The sequence below is a fragment of the Drosophila innubila genome, assembly GCF_004354385.1.
Source record: "Drosophila innubila isolate TH190305 chromosome 2L unlocalized genomic scaffold, UK_Dinn_1.0 4_B_2L, whole genome shotgun sequence".
Lineage (NCBI taxonomy): Eukaryota > Metazoa > Arthropoda > Insecta > Diptera > Drosophilidae > Drosophila > Drosophila innubila.
In genome coordinates, this window is record NW_022995372.1 from 28,849,290 (window position 1) to 28,865,720 (window position 16,431).

Sequence of the window (16,431 nt, forward strand, 5' to 3'; positions counted from 1 at the left end):
TCCGATTTTTGTTGTTGTTGATGCATTCATACATTCATATATCAAATCCGGCCGGCCACAATTTTTACAGATTGTATATTTTGAAAATCCAGAAATAAATTGAACTAATATATATATAGGATTGCTTGGACTTTCTTTCTGTCAAGTTTTTTGTATTTCTATCTCGATTATTTCTGTGGATAAACCAGCTACTGAAGTAGCTCAATTGAAAAGGGAAAGTGTCACACTTTTACCCCCAGAGGGGGTATTGCGTCGCAATCAACCACCCACATTGCAACCCCAAAGTCATCTCATTTATAACCGAATGTGCAACATTTGTCTAGCAAATCTGGGCAAGTTCCTTTCGCGTGGAACTAGGGGTCAAACTCTGGGAGAATGGCGCGACGCGCCCTTAAAGTTCTCTGCTGCAGGTTGATTAGAAATTCCATTAAAATTCCATAAAAAAGAAATGAGCGCTAGCCGCACCCGGTTTTGTTTTTCAAAAACCCACCCAACCACCCCCCAAGTACCCATCAAACCATCCAAAACTTCAGACCGACAACTAGCGATACTTTCAAGTTCCATTGCAAAATCGCGTGTGACTTCAGTCGCTCCCTTTCTCTCTCTCTTGCTGTATTCGCTTCTCCTTCTCTGTCTTGAATGTTGTCGGCTAATTAAGTCGCAAAGTGTGTCCCTGCTTGGGATGGTCTCGCCTCTCTATCTCTCTCTTTCTCTTGTGGTCGTGGTCGAGTGTCGTCTGGTGCGTCGCGTGGCCCCGATAAGTGTGGCGAGCGTATCAAATTATCGAGCATATAATGCAGTTCACGTGTCGCATACAATCCCATTGCTCTCTTTAGTACTTAAGAGCTTATCGCGTTTTGCAATCTGAACTGAATTTAACAACGACTGTAGATTTGCATTCCTTATGAAACCTCAAAAAAGTCACTTTACGCATTTAAGTCAGGTTGGTGATAAGAGTTAACTCACTTTTTGACTAAGAATTCTTTATAGAAATATACTCCTCGTCTTGAAAAAACTTTTAAAATAACTCAGCGAACCTCTTCATTAGCTCACTGTTATAGTTCCCACAGGGTTTTCTTAGTAATACGAGTACTTAAATTTCGAATGCGTTCTATAGTTAATCGACACTCTAGTACGAAAAAATTTTCCAAAACAATCTTATACATCTAAATATCCCAAAAAACGCAGTGCTGCAAACCTCAAAGTCTCAATAAAGCAGGATTTCAGATCACGAAACGGTTTCAAAACCCCATGAACACAAAGATGTGGTTTGAGCTGTGGTCCCATTTAATACAAGCCAGATATATGATTGATTTCGTTTTCAAGGCATTAAATGAAAACATAGCTTACAATTTAATGAATTTACATATGGATATAGATTTTATTATTATTTTTTCACTAATTAAAGTTAAATTTGAAAGGAAGAGCTCATATTTAGCAGAATGCACATTTCAAGTCTCAATTTCCTTATATGCTCACATGAAGAGTATTCAAGATATGAGTATCGAATTAATAATGCAATATAGAACATGATATAACGATTATTTCTGCATCATTAACTTAAAAATAGTGTGTTCCTAAGTTGAGACAGTCTTCCAAGAAATCAAATTACCGTCCTTGTTTTTATTGAGATTTCCTCAAAATTTATTAAGAAAATCATGCTCTAAAAATAAACTTATTATCTGAAGACTCTACAAAATAATTTTTAAAATTACCTCTAAGCCTATACAATATTTGTATTGCTTTGTTACATTGCCGTTGAAACCGTACGTTAGTTCCACCTAAAGTCAAAATCTGTTCAATCGATGCAGCATTTGACGCGATTTTCTGCTATATATTTTTCCCAATAGACATTCGTAAGTTATGTCAGCATTGCATAAATCTCGTTAGCAAGCAATACCAGTAACAAGCGACAAATTATTGTTGTGCATGGTGAATAAATATATAATGGCACATGTTCGGCTCGCGGCTGTGTCCGTTCATATTTGCTTCGTCTCTATAGGAAGTGAATTTTTGCATTGCACAAATAACAAAAAATAAAAATAAAATAAAACTCAACAACTGCAGTAGAGGCAGTTCCCAAGCGGCCCACTAACCGAAACCCCAACTAAAAACAACAACCACAAAAGTTGCAGACATACAGGGTTAGGTCCCCGCCACATATTATCATCATCACAGCAGCCAGTTGATTATTACCTCTATGCGCAACAAGAGTAATAAAACAATAACAACAACAACTGTTTATTATTGCATTTTGATTTCCGTATGCTCTTCCTGGCGCAGACTCACATCACTCTCCCTTACTGACGCTCTCAATTGTCACAAGTGAGGTGGGAAATTTTAACAGTGCTCTGTTAAACCGCCTGTTGCGACTGTTGCGCTTATCATCAAGTAAATGCGGCGTCGTCTACACTCCGTATGCATTTGATAACAACTGTTTACAAATTTATATTTATTATGGACATTGCAATTAATCCGACCAAGTTTTATACTACTAAGAAAAATTACCAAAAAAAAAAAAAATAAAACAAACTTTTTCAGTAATTCCAGCAGTTGCCAGTCAGTGCTGCTTCCGCAAAGGAAGCAGCGGAAGTTTAGATATAAAATTACATTGCTCAAAGCGTAAGAACGAAAGCCAATGAATGCCATTCTCACTAGGCAGCTTTCTTGGTTTTGACCTGTCCTTCTGGTCAATTGCAGCTGTTAACAGCACGTGCTGAGCCCAACAGCTGCTGGTCAACATCAGCGCCAGTTGCTTGTTCTTGTGTTACCTGAGAGTTAAGGTGCTTAACATGCGCTGACTGACATCGCAGTTGACAGTCAACTGTAAATGTAAACACGATGTGTTGACTCTTACCACATTTGCAGTCATTACATTGCACTGTTAACATAACATGCAGTGCGGCGCGGCGCGTATGAACAGCTGCCTGCCGCTAAAAGAGCTGTTGCTACCGCCTCTATATGTTTTCTGTTAAAACTTCCCATCAGTTCGGTTTCGACCAGCGCGCAGTGCAGACGTATTTAGTGGGGTGGCTGTTCGCCGATATTCGGTTTATTCTCTGGCGTACATTTCGCGTAGTTTTCGATTCGTCAACAGTTTTTTTTTTGTTTTAATTAATATATTGACAGAATTAACAAATTGCCAAAGCAACGCACTAATGTCGTCAGCCCTATAAATACTTCTGTGCATATAAAATATTGGCTGTGGCAAAAAAACAATGCAAAGTGACTAAGCAATAGCAACAATCAAATAATATAAACTCAACATTAGTTATCAACAAAATGTTAAAATGCAAAACAAAACCAAACATGTTGCAAGAATGTGGCAGATGAAGCCAATAAGTGCAAAGAAAATAAATAAATAAATAAGTGTACAATAGAAGCGCAGCAACAAAAAGGATTACACAAAATTAGAACTACTTGCAAAACAGACAAAACCAAAACAAAGTAAAAATAGCAACAGCAAAAGCTGCAAACGGTTTTTCATTGCCAACACGCGCAATTAACGGGACACCCACGATAAAAACCAATACAAAATTGAAAAAAAAAACAAGCGTACCGTTAGATTATCATCATGTTAGCTGTAAAAAACTTCTTTCTGCCGGAGAGGACCAAAGCTCCAGAGACGCCGCAACGCTTCTCGAGGATGCCAGAAGCTTTCCTGCGCTCCATAAGACGACGCTCGCTGAGAGTAAAGCGCGCCAAAAGCTTAGTAGTGCCGGATCGTGAGAAACGAAAATCAGGTGAGGTACAGTGTCGATGTAAATGCGACCAGAGCTTAACTTCAGCTTACATGGATTATAACTGAAGAGCAAAGCTTTAAGCGGAATATTAAGCTTTAAGGATTATACTATAATATTTAGCTTTGACTCAGCTGTCTGCTCTTAATGGCAGCTTAATTCTTCTTAATATTAAAATAACTTAATCTTGCAATGTTCGCGTACCTATTTAACTTAAGTAATGTGATAGATGCTAGGGAATATTTTATGATTTGACCCAGTTTAGTATACTTTAAAATTATTCGAATCTAAAATTATTTTTTACAGACTTAAGCTTTTCATTAACCTTCACTAGAGTGTGAACAATCTCATTAAATATATAATACATATATAATATTTCATAACTTTAAGACCCCGATGCCATTAGGTTCATCTCATAAGAGCTGCTACCTTGACAGTTAACATAGTTTTCGTTTAGTGCATATTTTATAATTTGGACTTGAACAAACTTTACTACGAGTTGGCTTCATTAAACGTTCAGGTTTTTTTTTTACCAAATCACATTTAATCAATTTTTAATTACTCCCAAATTTAAAATCAACTGCGGATGACCTTGCGCAAGGCTCTATTAATAATAAAAAAGTGACTAAAAATATTGTATATGGATATTATAAAAAAACCTTCATCAAAAATGGCACTTTGCGTGTCATGTGCCAAAGCTTGGCAACAAAAAAAAAAAGAAGAAGAGCATGCAAAAACAATAACAATGATAATTATAATGCAATTTGACATAGTTTCTGTCTCTTTTATACTTTCTCAGTTCCGAGATATGTTATGTCAAAATTTGGCCAACAAACAACTAAGATATGACAACATTATGTCCCAAGTTTTCAATGAGCTTTTTGACAAAAAAATGTGTTTGCAAAGCTTTTGTTTCATATTTATTATATGACATATTGAAAATTAAGTGAAAGGGCGAAAGTTAATGTCACAAAGGAACCAAAAATACCCTTCTCTCAGTCAATTAGAGTCTATGAATTCTGCACTGGTTTGTTACGCCTAACACTGACTCACATTTTGGATTCTTCCAGTAGCAATTAACATGCAATTATCGATTCTTAAATAGTGCGGGCAACAACTGAAAAACCTTGGAATATATATAAAATGCAGGTAGAAAAAGAGACATTGACTCAGTACAATGGAAATCAATGTCAGCTAATGACATCAAAGAGTTACAGAAAGCGTGTACAACTATCAGAGAGATACTATAAATAGATGCTATAAAGGGCTTGTTGTTCAGATGACAGATAGAAACATAGATTGTGAAAATGGAAAATAGATTGCAATGTTGCCAAGTAAGGCAACAGTTTCCTAAGTATATTAAATTTTTTGTTAGTAAATATAGCTTAAGTTTTTGTTTTAAATGCAGAAACTAAACTAAAGACTAAAGACTAAGACTTTCAAACGTACCTGTTTTTTTTATACGCTTCGTATTTCTTTAGCTTTGTATTTTTCCATCTTATGTCACCTATTTTAAATGTGACCTGACCAGACCTCATTAATCTTTATACACAATTGCAATTTGCAAATTTTACACATTTGCCAAGCTCTTTTGACATTCTATATACAACAATATAAACATACATATAATTTCATTCCATTATTATAGTTGGCTTGATCATTTCTTGCGCCATTTACGTTGCCAAAGACAATTTGATAAGATAAGCGCGTAAATAGTAACTTTTCTTTTTTCTTCGTATGATCTCTAAACTAATAGTATTTTTTTTTATTTATTTGCGTTCATTCACTTTGCGCGCCCCACAAATAGTTAATTAAAAAAAAATAGATTCATATTAAGTCAAGTGAAGCAAAACAGAATTGATAAGCTTGCCATTCCGAGGGCTGTTAGATAAGGTAGCTGCTGTATATAAAGGCAAATATCGCAGAAATTGTATAAAAACTTATAACAATGATTTCGTATGGTATCTCGATATACCAAAAGTGATCCAATTTCCTGCTGCTTGTTGACTTTTCAAAGACCTTGTCGGTTCGCTGACGTTCTGAGATGGAAATGGATCTTAGATTTACGTATGACGATATGACTAGATGCCAGAAAGACTTTATATAAAGCTATTGTTTTATTTGTATACCCTTACAGAAAGGAGTACAATTAAATCAGGAAATGTGTAACTCATTGAAAATTCGTTTTCCCAGCCAATACTTAAATCAGTTACAAGTTGTAATATTCTAGATTTAATATAATTTATTTTGCAAAAAGCTTTCAATTAATTTAAAAGAGTATTCGATCTTCATCACTTCAAAAAAAAAAGCAAAAAGAAACTATTTATTTCTTGTTTTGTTGCCTCCCCACGAATGTGTTTTATGTTTCTATTTGCATTTGTTTATTTAATTATTTCTTTTATTTTGTTGCTGTTTTAGAAGCTTAAATTGTATTGGTTTTTTTTTTACTTTGTTGCGCAGCGTATTAAAGCATTTAGAGGCAAACCAGAAAACCGAGAACTATAACAAGAATATGCTTAACACATTTTGCACGAGCAGAATAAAGTATGATCAAGATTTTGTAGAGTGTTGCCAAATGAAATTGAGAAAAAAAAACTAAATAATTAAAATAATACGCAATTATTTATGCTTATTATAATATACGCCTCGGATCTCTTTAGTCGTATCTATGAGGCAGAAGCGGATCACGGGATCATTTAGATGTCTTGCTTGCATTGCTCATCATCATCAGTATCATGATCGTGTGTGAGATCATGGTAGTAAATGCTGAGCTCTGGTCATGTACTTGAGCAAGTTTCACTTGGATTGCGTGTATAAATTGTAGAAGAGGTAACTAAACTATGGGAAATCTGTAAATTTTTGTAGAAAAGTGAAATCTGTGGAACTTTTAGACATGGTTAATAGTTGTAATTGCATTGTAATTGCTTTAATCTTAGTTTAAACTAATAAATTTCACTTGTCCGTAATTTCTCATCGCCTACAACTGACCTCAGACGAAGAAAAACTTCCTTAAACTAAACTCACATGTACCCTTAATTAAACTCGACAAATTTTGAGAATTCAAGAGAATCAAGAGTCGCTAAGCTGAATCAATGATCAGCCCACGTTAATTAAACAAAACGCCCACTAAGTGAATAAAGCAAAGAAAACATTGTGTGGCTCTTGCCTTTTAAGTCGCACTGTGTTTGGGCACAGCTCGAGACTTGAGTCATGCCAAAAGTGCGACTAGATTACATTTGATGGAATCAAGTTGAGGCCTCTAGACCAGGTTTATCTATTAGGCACGCTTACAGAACAAACTATCGATTGATCGTTGCGAGTTCAACTCACATCCAACTCTATTGGGCATCATTAATCATTGACTTCACGGCCAAGAGACAAACGAGACGACTGTGAGGCTTCTCTATATGGGTTCTCCAGTTGGGCGCACTTCCAAATATGTCGAGCGATTGCGACAGCATTTACCAAATGGTGTTAAATATGTTTCTGTTGTTTCATCTATCTATATGTTTATATCTTTATCTTTTTATTTTATTTTATTTTATATATTTAGCTCGATACACGCGCCGCCCTTTGAAGCTGAATTTAAATGCACCTTTTGATCTAAGCCTGTAATTATCGTCTTCCCTTTCGACTGTCTCTGAAGAGAGTTTGTTTCTATAATTAATGAAGTTTTGTGTGATCTTTCATAAATAGAAGCTATAATAATAATAACTACTTGAACAATTTTGTACGTCTTTATCATAGGCTGAAAATTGAGGGCGTTTATCTAAGCTGCAAGTCATAATTATAAGGGTCGGTTTAAGGAAAGTCTAACGGTATTATCAAATATGATGATAAATGATAGTAAAATAGTTGAAAAACTATTTAGGAATATGATTAGTTCGCTTTTCAGCTGCTCTTCAATTTTACATGCAAATTATATTAAGCTTAGTTAGTTTTCAATTAAATAACATATCTAGTTTTGCAATTCTTAAGTGGTTCTAGTCAAATAGAAAATGATGTAATATATTCTTGTGCTTCTAGTTATTTCGTGGAATTGCTTTAATTCCCAACTGGTTCTAATTAAAGCCGTGTGAATTTTCCGCCCGTCAACCGATTAAAATACCTGATGCGTAGCCACACATCAGGAAGTAGATCTCAAGTAAACTGTTGTGACATATATCTTCCTCCTGCTTCTTAGACAATTCATAACTAATTCTAAACCAATTAGTCGAACATCATAGCTCTTAGAATATGCAAATCTGTGCTTTCAACTGTAACGAAATCTAAAATACGAAAATTTTTGGAACGAAAACTTAGCTAAAAGTTTTCCCAGCAATCAAATAAAAACCTACATTCGCGTCCCACGACAGTCAGTCGTACATCTTCAATATTCAAATTTCTTTAGACAGTTTTCAAACACTTTGCGTATTTTCAATTAAATCATTTGAATGGGAAGACGTGAAAAACCTGTCAAATGGAAATGAAATTTAAATGCATTTTCCTTACTCTAATGAAAAATTGTTAAGAAAATGGAGGGAAAAATATATATATATATGCAAATGAGTTGACCAAACGACACGTTTCAAGCGCCGCTTCCGTTTAACCAACTTGGTGGAGACACTTGTTTGATGTCCATGAAAAATATCCACCACCATTGCAGTCCCCTCACCACTTCCCATCCCGTTCCAGTTTCAGTTCCAGTTGCAGACCCTGGTGACGTTGGGTAAGCGGTGGTTAGCGGAGTTTTTCTACCAAATAAGCCGGTAGTTTTTTTATTGTATTACCTATTGAAGCTCGTATCGGTATCTATTCGGCATTCACAAAACTATCAAAAACATTGAATGGTGAATAGTAAATAGTGAATAAAGGGAATAGACTGCTCACTTGTTGACCATATTTGGTTCTGGTGCTGCTTTTTAGGCCCTTCGGATCGTGCTCTTTTGTTTTGGGCCTTGAGCATTGAACAAATGCGAAAAGCCCACAGTTCCCCCATTCTCTCTCTGTCTTTCTCAATATATGGGAAATGGAAAAGCGGAAGTTCTATTCCATTCAGCTCTTAACTGTTCATTGTAATTCTAATGTGACGTTGCACTCCAACGCCCTGTAACACTATAGTCAATAAAATAATATCAAAGGTTCTTAAACATAAAGCCTAAGTGTTGATCATTAATTTAAGCATCGATATGCAATTGGTGTGTATGATTGTGTGTCTCTGTGTGTGTGTGTGGTGTGTGTTAAGGTTCAGTCACACTCAAGTGATTTTCTTCTCAGGAACTTACATGAATCTTACAACATAACCGGTTCAAGTGGTTATTGCGGTTGTTGTTTCGCATTTTCGGTTGCTCTCCTCTTTGGTAGGTAATATTGTGTGTGTGTGTGTGTGTGTATGAAATCTACACTATCTTGCGGGCTTGCTAATGAGCGTATCTACTAAAAAAAAAAATGTAATTGAATAATTGTGAATGTGTTTACCATTAAAAATACACACTTTAATATTAGAGATAATAAAGAGATTATAAAATATTGAATTTTTGTTTGAAAAAATTACAATCTTGAGCATTATAATGTATAGAGATTAATCTTGATATTTTTATTTAATATGCAAACCTTAATTGAGTTAGTGTTCTTTAGCATCATTCTTAAGCACAGCTTACATCTTGTTTCTAATATAACTGTCCTCCTAAACTGTCATTAAGCTCTCTTTCATAGTTTCAACATTCTTCTCAAGTTCAATCCACAGATTTGTTGGCCAGTGTAATTCAATAGCCCGGCGCAGACATGCATTGGCGTATGACTGATAGTAGTTACTTACTGTCTCGTAGGTGCCTACGTAAGCTGTGCAAAACAACAACACACCAACACAAACACACTCACACAGATATAAGTGTAATGAGCACTAAGTCATTGAACCGCAAAAGACAGAGACACTGGCAGATTGAGATTGAGGCAACAAAACAGACTCAAAATTCAACTCTTCAACACGTCTGTCAATTTGCAGACAAGTTTGAAGACAGTCATCTTTGAGGGGGCTGGGGGGAAGAAACTACAGTTAATTTAATTCAATCGGAGGATAACTGGCAATCATTTTTGGTTTTTCAACTTTTCGGCCAACTAACTAACAAGCTGCCACAAGACCTTGTTTATGGGCATTGTCCAAGCCGGGCCCATAAATAAGAATGTAATGAACGAGTGCAGAACAATGGCCATCATAATTTTGCACACATAGAGAGGCGCTTCGATTTCTATAGAAAGGTCAGGCGAAATATACTGACCAAATGCTTCGATTCGATAGTTTCGCAGAGTCCCGCTGCGGTCTGCCGAAAGGAAAGTAAAAGTAAGAAATTTAGAGATTTGATTCGCTTGGCCGAACCAAGAAAGCAAAAAAAAAGTCAGCTGGTCAATACATACTATACAAATCCAGGTGCTGTATAGAAGATCTATGACCCATTACAAGACGCCGCCTAATTAGCCTCTGACCGAGAAATCGATTAATTGAGTCAAATTTATTTCATTTTATGCGAGCCATAAGAATATAAGAAAAGTATTTTAGAAATGCACCAGCATTCAAATTGTTAATTTTCAACAATTGTGGTAAAAAAAATATAATTTTATAAATTAAACTTGGAATAATGGAATATAGAAATGTTAAGAGAATATGCTTAATGTCACAAAAATATGGTATTGTGGTTGCCAAGTTGTTATCAAATCTAGCCACAGGCAATCAAATGATGATGATGATGATCATCATTAAAAATATGAAATATAAATACGATTGCCATTTGGCTAGAGGCAAGAAAAGAAGTAGGGGCACGAGCTGCAGCTGCATAGGACGCGTGTAGTAAAAATCCCAAGAAAATAGAATACACAACTCTGTATAGCAGCAAAAAAATAATAAAGGAAAAATAATCGCAGCACTTTTCTTACCATTTTTGCTGTGCATTTCCCATTGCAGTTTTCCTTTGTACACAGCTGGCACTTCATAAATATGTCATATTTAATAGAGTTCAGCAGTTGCTACTCCTGGAGGATGCTACTGAGAATCAACCACCAAGTGAATCGCCTGCTTTGACTTCTATTCTCGTGCTGCTCACTTGCTTGCTATCCACCATTGTCAACGTTTGATTGACTTACCTAATATCTCTCTATTGCCGGGTGTCCTTTTTTTCTAACGTTTTCTTCTCTATCTACCATCACTTTTCTTGGGAGAAAGTGAGAAAAAAATGTTTACCAAAAATGGGTAGAATATTTATTTTTTTAATCATTGTAAAATGATCTGTGTCATAAATTTGACATTTAATCGCTTTTGGGTTTTTATATTGTCGTTTCCCTTGGTATTGAGCAAGGTCTGGTCATTGGCTTCGTATGTGAAGAAATCCCACATAGATTAGATTTGTTAACAATCTTATTTGATTAGATTAAATTAAGTGAATCAGAGATATTTCGAGTATAATACATTTTTTCTGATGTTACAATCTGTGCTTAAATATATTCTATAAAAGCTCATTCAATATCCGACCGCACCTCAACTTTCAATTATGGCGAATTTTTAACATTTGAGTACAAGCTCAAATTTCTAATTTAAACAAATTGAATTCCTTTACCCAGTATTATAAAGAAAAGTACAAATCGAGTATGCTAACGTAGTACATGATTTATGTAACATGTCAAATCGAACTATCCATACTATTAATGCATACTTTTTTTTTTTTTTTTTTTTTGAATAGCGTATCTGCTAGTCGAGCACACCCATTTGTTTTGTCATTTATTTTTCCACATTCCTAGAGTAGTTCGACAGTTGAAGATATTTTTGTGTCGCATTTGCGTGTCATTTTTCATGTGCTGGAACAATTTGCTAATTGCACGTAATTAAAATGAAAGAAAAGAGCATAAAAGAGATACAAAAAGAGGGAGAATGGGGTACTATTGGAGTCGTAGTAAAAGTTGTCGTAGCTTATATGAACATTGATAAGAAAACTCCCCCTGGGAGGTGTCTTAAGTGCTGATAAGCAGTTTTTTTTTTTTTACTTTTTAATTTATTTTCTGGTTTCCGTTTGTTGTGTTTCGCCATTCACTTTTTCTGTATATTTCTTATATGATAAATGAGTTGCCATACACTCACAAAATGGAATCGACTCTTGGCTGATAAACGACCAACAACAAATGCCTTTTGCGCAATTTAGTCAGCTAATTTTGTTTTTTATTCATTTTTTTAGTATTTCCAGTTTGCCGAAAATGGAGTACAAGACCTTCAGGATCTCTGTGTATAAATTAAACTGGAGATATCTTCTATAGAGCTTGTACCTGAGCTCGTAAATCTTTTTCTTTTGACCAATGAGAGCGTCTCAGCAAAGATCTTAAGAACTAACCCTTTTTAATTGACCCTGGCAGTTCAAAGAGGCGTGGTCTAGGCTGATCTCAGGATGTCGAGCCACTTAACACAAAATAATTGTGTACACAGACACATGTGTATGTTTGTGTGGTATGTGGAATCATTCACAACCTTCAGCTGTGTTTGGACAGCGAATTAAAGGCAATTGCCAACTGAGCGTCGCATATTCAATTCAATTTATCAAAATTCAACACATGTTGAAACTATTCACTTATTCACTCATTCATATGTTTGTTTGTTTCGTTTTCATATTATTTTGCTAATGATGCGTAACTTTGTATGTCAGTTCAGTAGTAGTTCTTGTTGGTTTCAAACATAAATAATAAAAAAGAATTCAAAATATTTTATGCTGATGAAGTCATAGCAAGTATTTCGTTCTCCTCTTGGTATATCTAATATTCATATGGAATTCCTTCACGTGACATGTAACGTATCTGGCAGATACATTTTTGTAACTAGCAACATGCTGAGAAGGTTGCGTGACCGTAACTTTGAAGGTGTCGCAGCCATTCGTGCAGAACTTTTCCAATAGACAACAGTTGGATGAACAGTCCATACCCTCTCATCCTCATCCTACTCCCATTATTCAAGTTATTTTATCTCTTTTATAGTTATTACATCTCATGAATAAATGTTATTCTAGATCAGATGCGCCTTTAATTCAATATTAAGTATCTGGTAATATGTAGATTACCTGGAAAAATAGATCCAAAACTCAAAAATAAAATTGAATTAATTTTTAATTCGAAAACGAGCTTAATGTATCAGAAACTAAAAGAAAGTGTCGAAAAAATTGTTGGTTTAGAACTATTTAATACGTTGATCGTTAATTCCGCAAAATGCATCTGAGAAGTACAAAAATATCTCATGTTTAAGATTATCTGATTACTACAACCTTATAAATTATAGTTTGATTTTATTTCGATTTTTGTTTAATGTTATTTAATAAAAAAAATTGAAACACCAATTTTCTGGATTTCTCAATAACTTATTGAAGTAAACAGAACATCATGGGATCTTGATCTGTTGGCAAACTGAGTAAGATTCTACAAAGCAGTTGCTTTGATTTACCTTCTGTCTTTTTTCTCTCTTCTCTCTCTCATTGTGTGTGGTTGCCCCGTCTTAATCTTGTTTGTGCAATCGCCCTTTGCTCCTTTTGGGCTTTGGCTAATTTTCTTTACCTTTGTTTCACATTTGGGAAAAAAAAATCTTCTTTCAACTACCGTTTTTGCTTGCTTTTTGCCACCAGTTTCGTTGATCTTTTTTCTATGATCTCTTTCTCTCCATGCCTCTCTCACTCTCTCTGTCTAAGCAAACACAAAGAAAGTAAATCAGATTTTGGAGCAGATGTGCGTCCTACATAGGACACAACAACGCCAACACCAAATGAAAGAAACCCAAGAGAAATGCTAAGGTTGCTGCTGCCTTCTCTGAGATCGCTTCCCGTCTGATTTATTGTTCTACTCGGACTGTCCACTGTCCCGAAATGTCGACACGGACAGCCTACCTAAATATTTTCATAGGTTTTTGTGGGCCCATGCAAATACTTCATACTCGTATATGATTTATAAGTAAAAATTCATACCAAAGTCAAATTTGCTATGGCTTATGGTTATTGCTTATTAAAAACCCATTATTTGGCCAATGTATCAAAACATGCATGGTATATTTCTATGGATGCCAGAGATTAGCAATAGCAATAGAATTTCAGCATTCTATGGGTTCTCTCTAATTAGCGTAAATGCATTCGTATTCGGTGTACTAATGAGAGGGAGACAAACTGAAGGCTGCATTTAAAATACTCGACAAGGTAAATGTCGCTAAATACTGTAGATGTTCTTTTTTACATTTACTTGATAATTTTAATATAGCATACAATACTCGAAATATACCTACGGAGTTGACATATAAAATTTCCTTGACTTTGGTCGAGTAATATCGAGTTAACAGAGTGTGGTTTACGTCTTAAACCACATACAAGCTGTATTTGTTGTGGACGATCGTAAAAACGTTGCTGGAAAGATACAAAATGTTTATGTTTTGGGCTACTGTAAAACCACTAAATGGTAATAAAATTTATGACATTTCCAAGTCCTTTTCTAATAAGTAAATACGTAGTTGTATCTGATCCTTTATGGCACGCTTCAAATGGTGATAAAATAGAGTTCACTTCAGCTGCCAACAATAAAACTAAGCCAGCTACTTGATAAATACGCATGTGTGCCTATCAGGTCATAAGGTCAATGATAACTGCTAAAAATGATGTTGGAAAATAAGAAGAAAAGATACAAATGTTCGTATTGTGCGCTTATTAAAATGCTTAACCCACATCAAGAGGCAAATTCCGGAATTGGGTAGGCTGAAAAATATAATCGTAAATGGGATATATGGTAAATAGTAAACAAACAAACAAACTGGGCCAACAACCCTTTTGTTGTAGACATTACCCTCTCCCTAGTAAAAGCCAAGCAAAGAAAGCGAGAAGTTTCTCAGTTTTGGGAAAATCTTATTTCTTGAATCGAGGCTCGTTTGCATATGTAATTAGTTTGGGAATTGTGACAACGATGGCGACATTTGACATGAGTTTGAGTTACGATCGTTACAAACATAGATAAATGGAGAGAGGGTGATTAAGAGACTGGGTAAAGGTAAATGTAAAGAGGGTTGGGGTTACTTATCTTTACACCTCCGGCTGGCGGTTTGAACTTTACACATAAGCCGATCTGTTCTCCCCAGACATTTGACATCATTAGTCAAACTTAAAGACACATTTGTAACTGAAGGCTTCGTCTTTTTCATTTTTTTTGTAACTTTAAGCACCTCTAGGCTGACGAGGTAGTCATTAATTAGATGACCGACATTGCTTAAGAATTTGTTAGGGTTTGGTTCTACGAAGATGATCTCGAAACCAGTTGACGGCCATATTTGATTTAATTTCACTTCATTTTAGGGCCATGCAAATTGCAAAACCGCGCTAATTTTTTTCTTCTCTGACATATCAGTTTCACAAAGTATAATTCTTTTCCTTTTTTTTGTATAATTTTGAATTTTGGGTTGCATTATATAACAAAAGGCATATTTATTTCGTTTTAATTTGTAATTTTGCGCTATGGTCAAGGCAACCTAAGAGCTTGAAACCAGTTGGACTTGTTACCGAATCTTTGCTATCCATAAAAGGAGACAAAACTCGACTCGACTCATCCCGCTCTCTTGTCTCCTGAAGTCCATTAACAAGCTGGAACAAGTTCTCTGTATCACCCTTGAGACGTTGTCCATATCCATGTCCACGTTCATGTCCCTTTCACTGTTTACTCAGACAGCTCTTAACAACTCATAATAGAGCAATTTTCACGTGTCCTTGCTGCCTAGTAAATCATCACACGACGCACAACTGGTCAGCCAAAGGATCAGTCTTCCTTTCTATTGTCACTCCTTTCGACCTAACAACAAACTGCTCAAACGCCATGGGTGGGAAAAGGGGGGAGGGGATTGTAGAGCCCTTGACTGAAATTGATCGTGGCACTCGTATTCTAATGACTTGGGTTTGGGCTTGGGCTTTTGCACTCCAGATTTACGACTACGAGTATTCGGAGTGACATTTTTATAGTGTTTTTATTTTGGGTTTAACACTTAGTTACACATTTGGGCATGAAATGCACAATCAATTTTAGCAAATTAGACAAAAGGAAAGAAAAAAGAGGAGGTTTCACGCAGAAGCGCCTCTCGTCAGCTAAAAGTGTTTAATCCTTACAGCTGACTTGGGCACGCCTGTGCTCCTAGTGCTTTTTCAGTTGTGTTTCGGTAAATGGCGCCACAGAGACGCAGAAGCACAGTTTAAAACAAAGTATATGCAGTGTATCTGCAATATTTTCTGCTCTACGACGTTGGCCTGTAGCTTTCAAAAAGCTCACCAATACACATGTAGCGACAGCACTGAAAGCTGTTCTTAAGGTTTCAGTTCAATTTACTGGCAACTGTTGCCGCTAATTTAATCTGATCTTGAAGACTTTGTAATCAAAGCAAAGACAGCAGACAGCTGACTGTAGATCTTAGTTTTGATTGAGTGACTGGCCCAACAATGAGCTGAGCTAATTAAAATCAGAAAAGTGTTCAAGCAACAGACAATTTAAAAGTTTTTGCTCATTCTTTGCAGGGGTAACCCTCAAGATACATACACATACACACACATATAATATACCCCGAGGACAAGCGACAACAATTGCCGAAAACTGAAAAGTAGCTTCAAAAGCTGTCAATCAAAATGCGGAGCAAGGACTACACTAATGAAATATGTATGTTTCTATGCGTGTAGAGACA

At 35.7% G+C, this 16,431-nt stretch overlaps 1 protein-coding gene across 2 annotated transcripts in view; it reads left to right on the forward strand.

Annotated features, from left to right (window-relative positions):
• The window catches only part of LOC117780168 (centaurin-gamma-1A), a 72,824-nt gene that overhangs the window by 46,722 nt on the left and 9,671 nt on the right, over positions 1-16,431 (forward strand). The window contains exon 1 of one of the 2 annotated variants that reach the window (XM_034616594.1): positions 2,992-3,743. The exons of the other annotated variant lie outside the window; for it this stretch is intronic. Within the exon in view, the coding sequence (XP_034472485.1) occupies positions 3,575-3,743 (169 nt within the window). The 5' untranslated portion in view covers positions 2,992-3,574. Of the gene's footprint in view, positions 1-2,991; positions 3,744-16,431 lie in introns of those variants that run through there. 2 annotated transcript variants of the gene reach the window in all.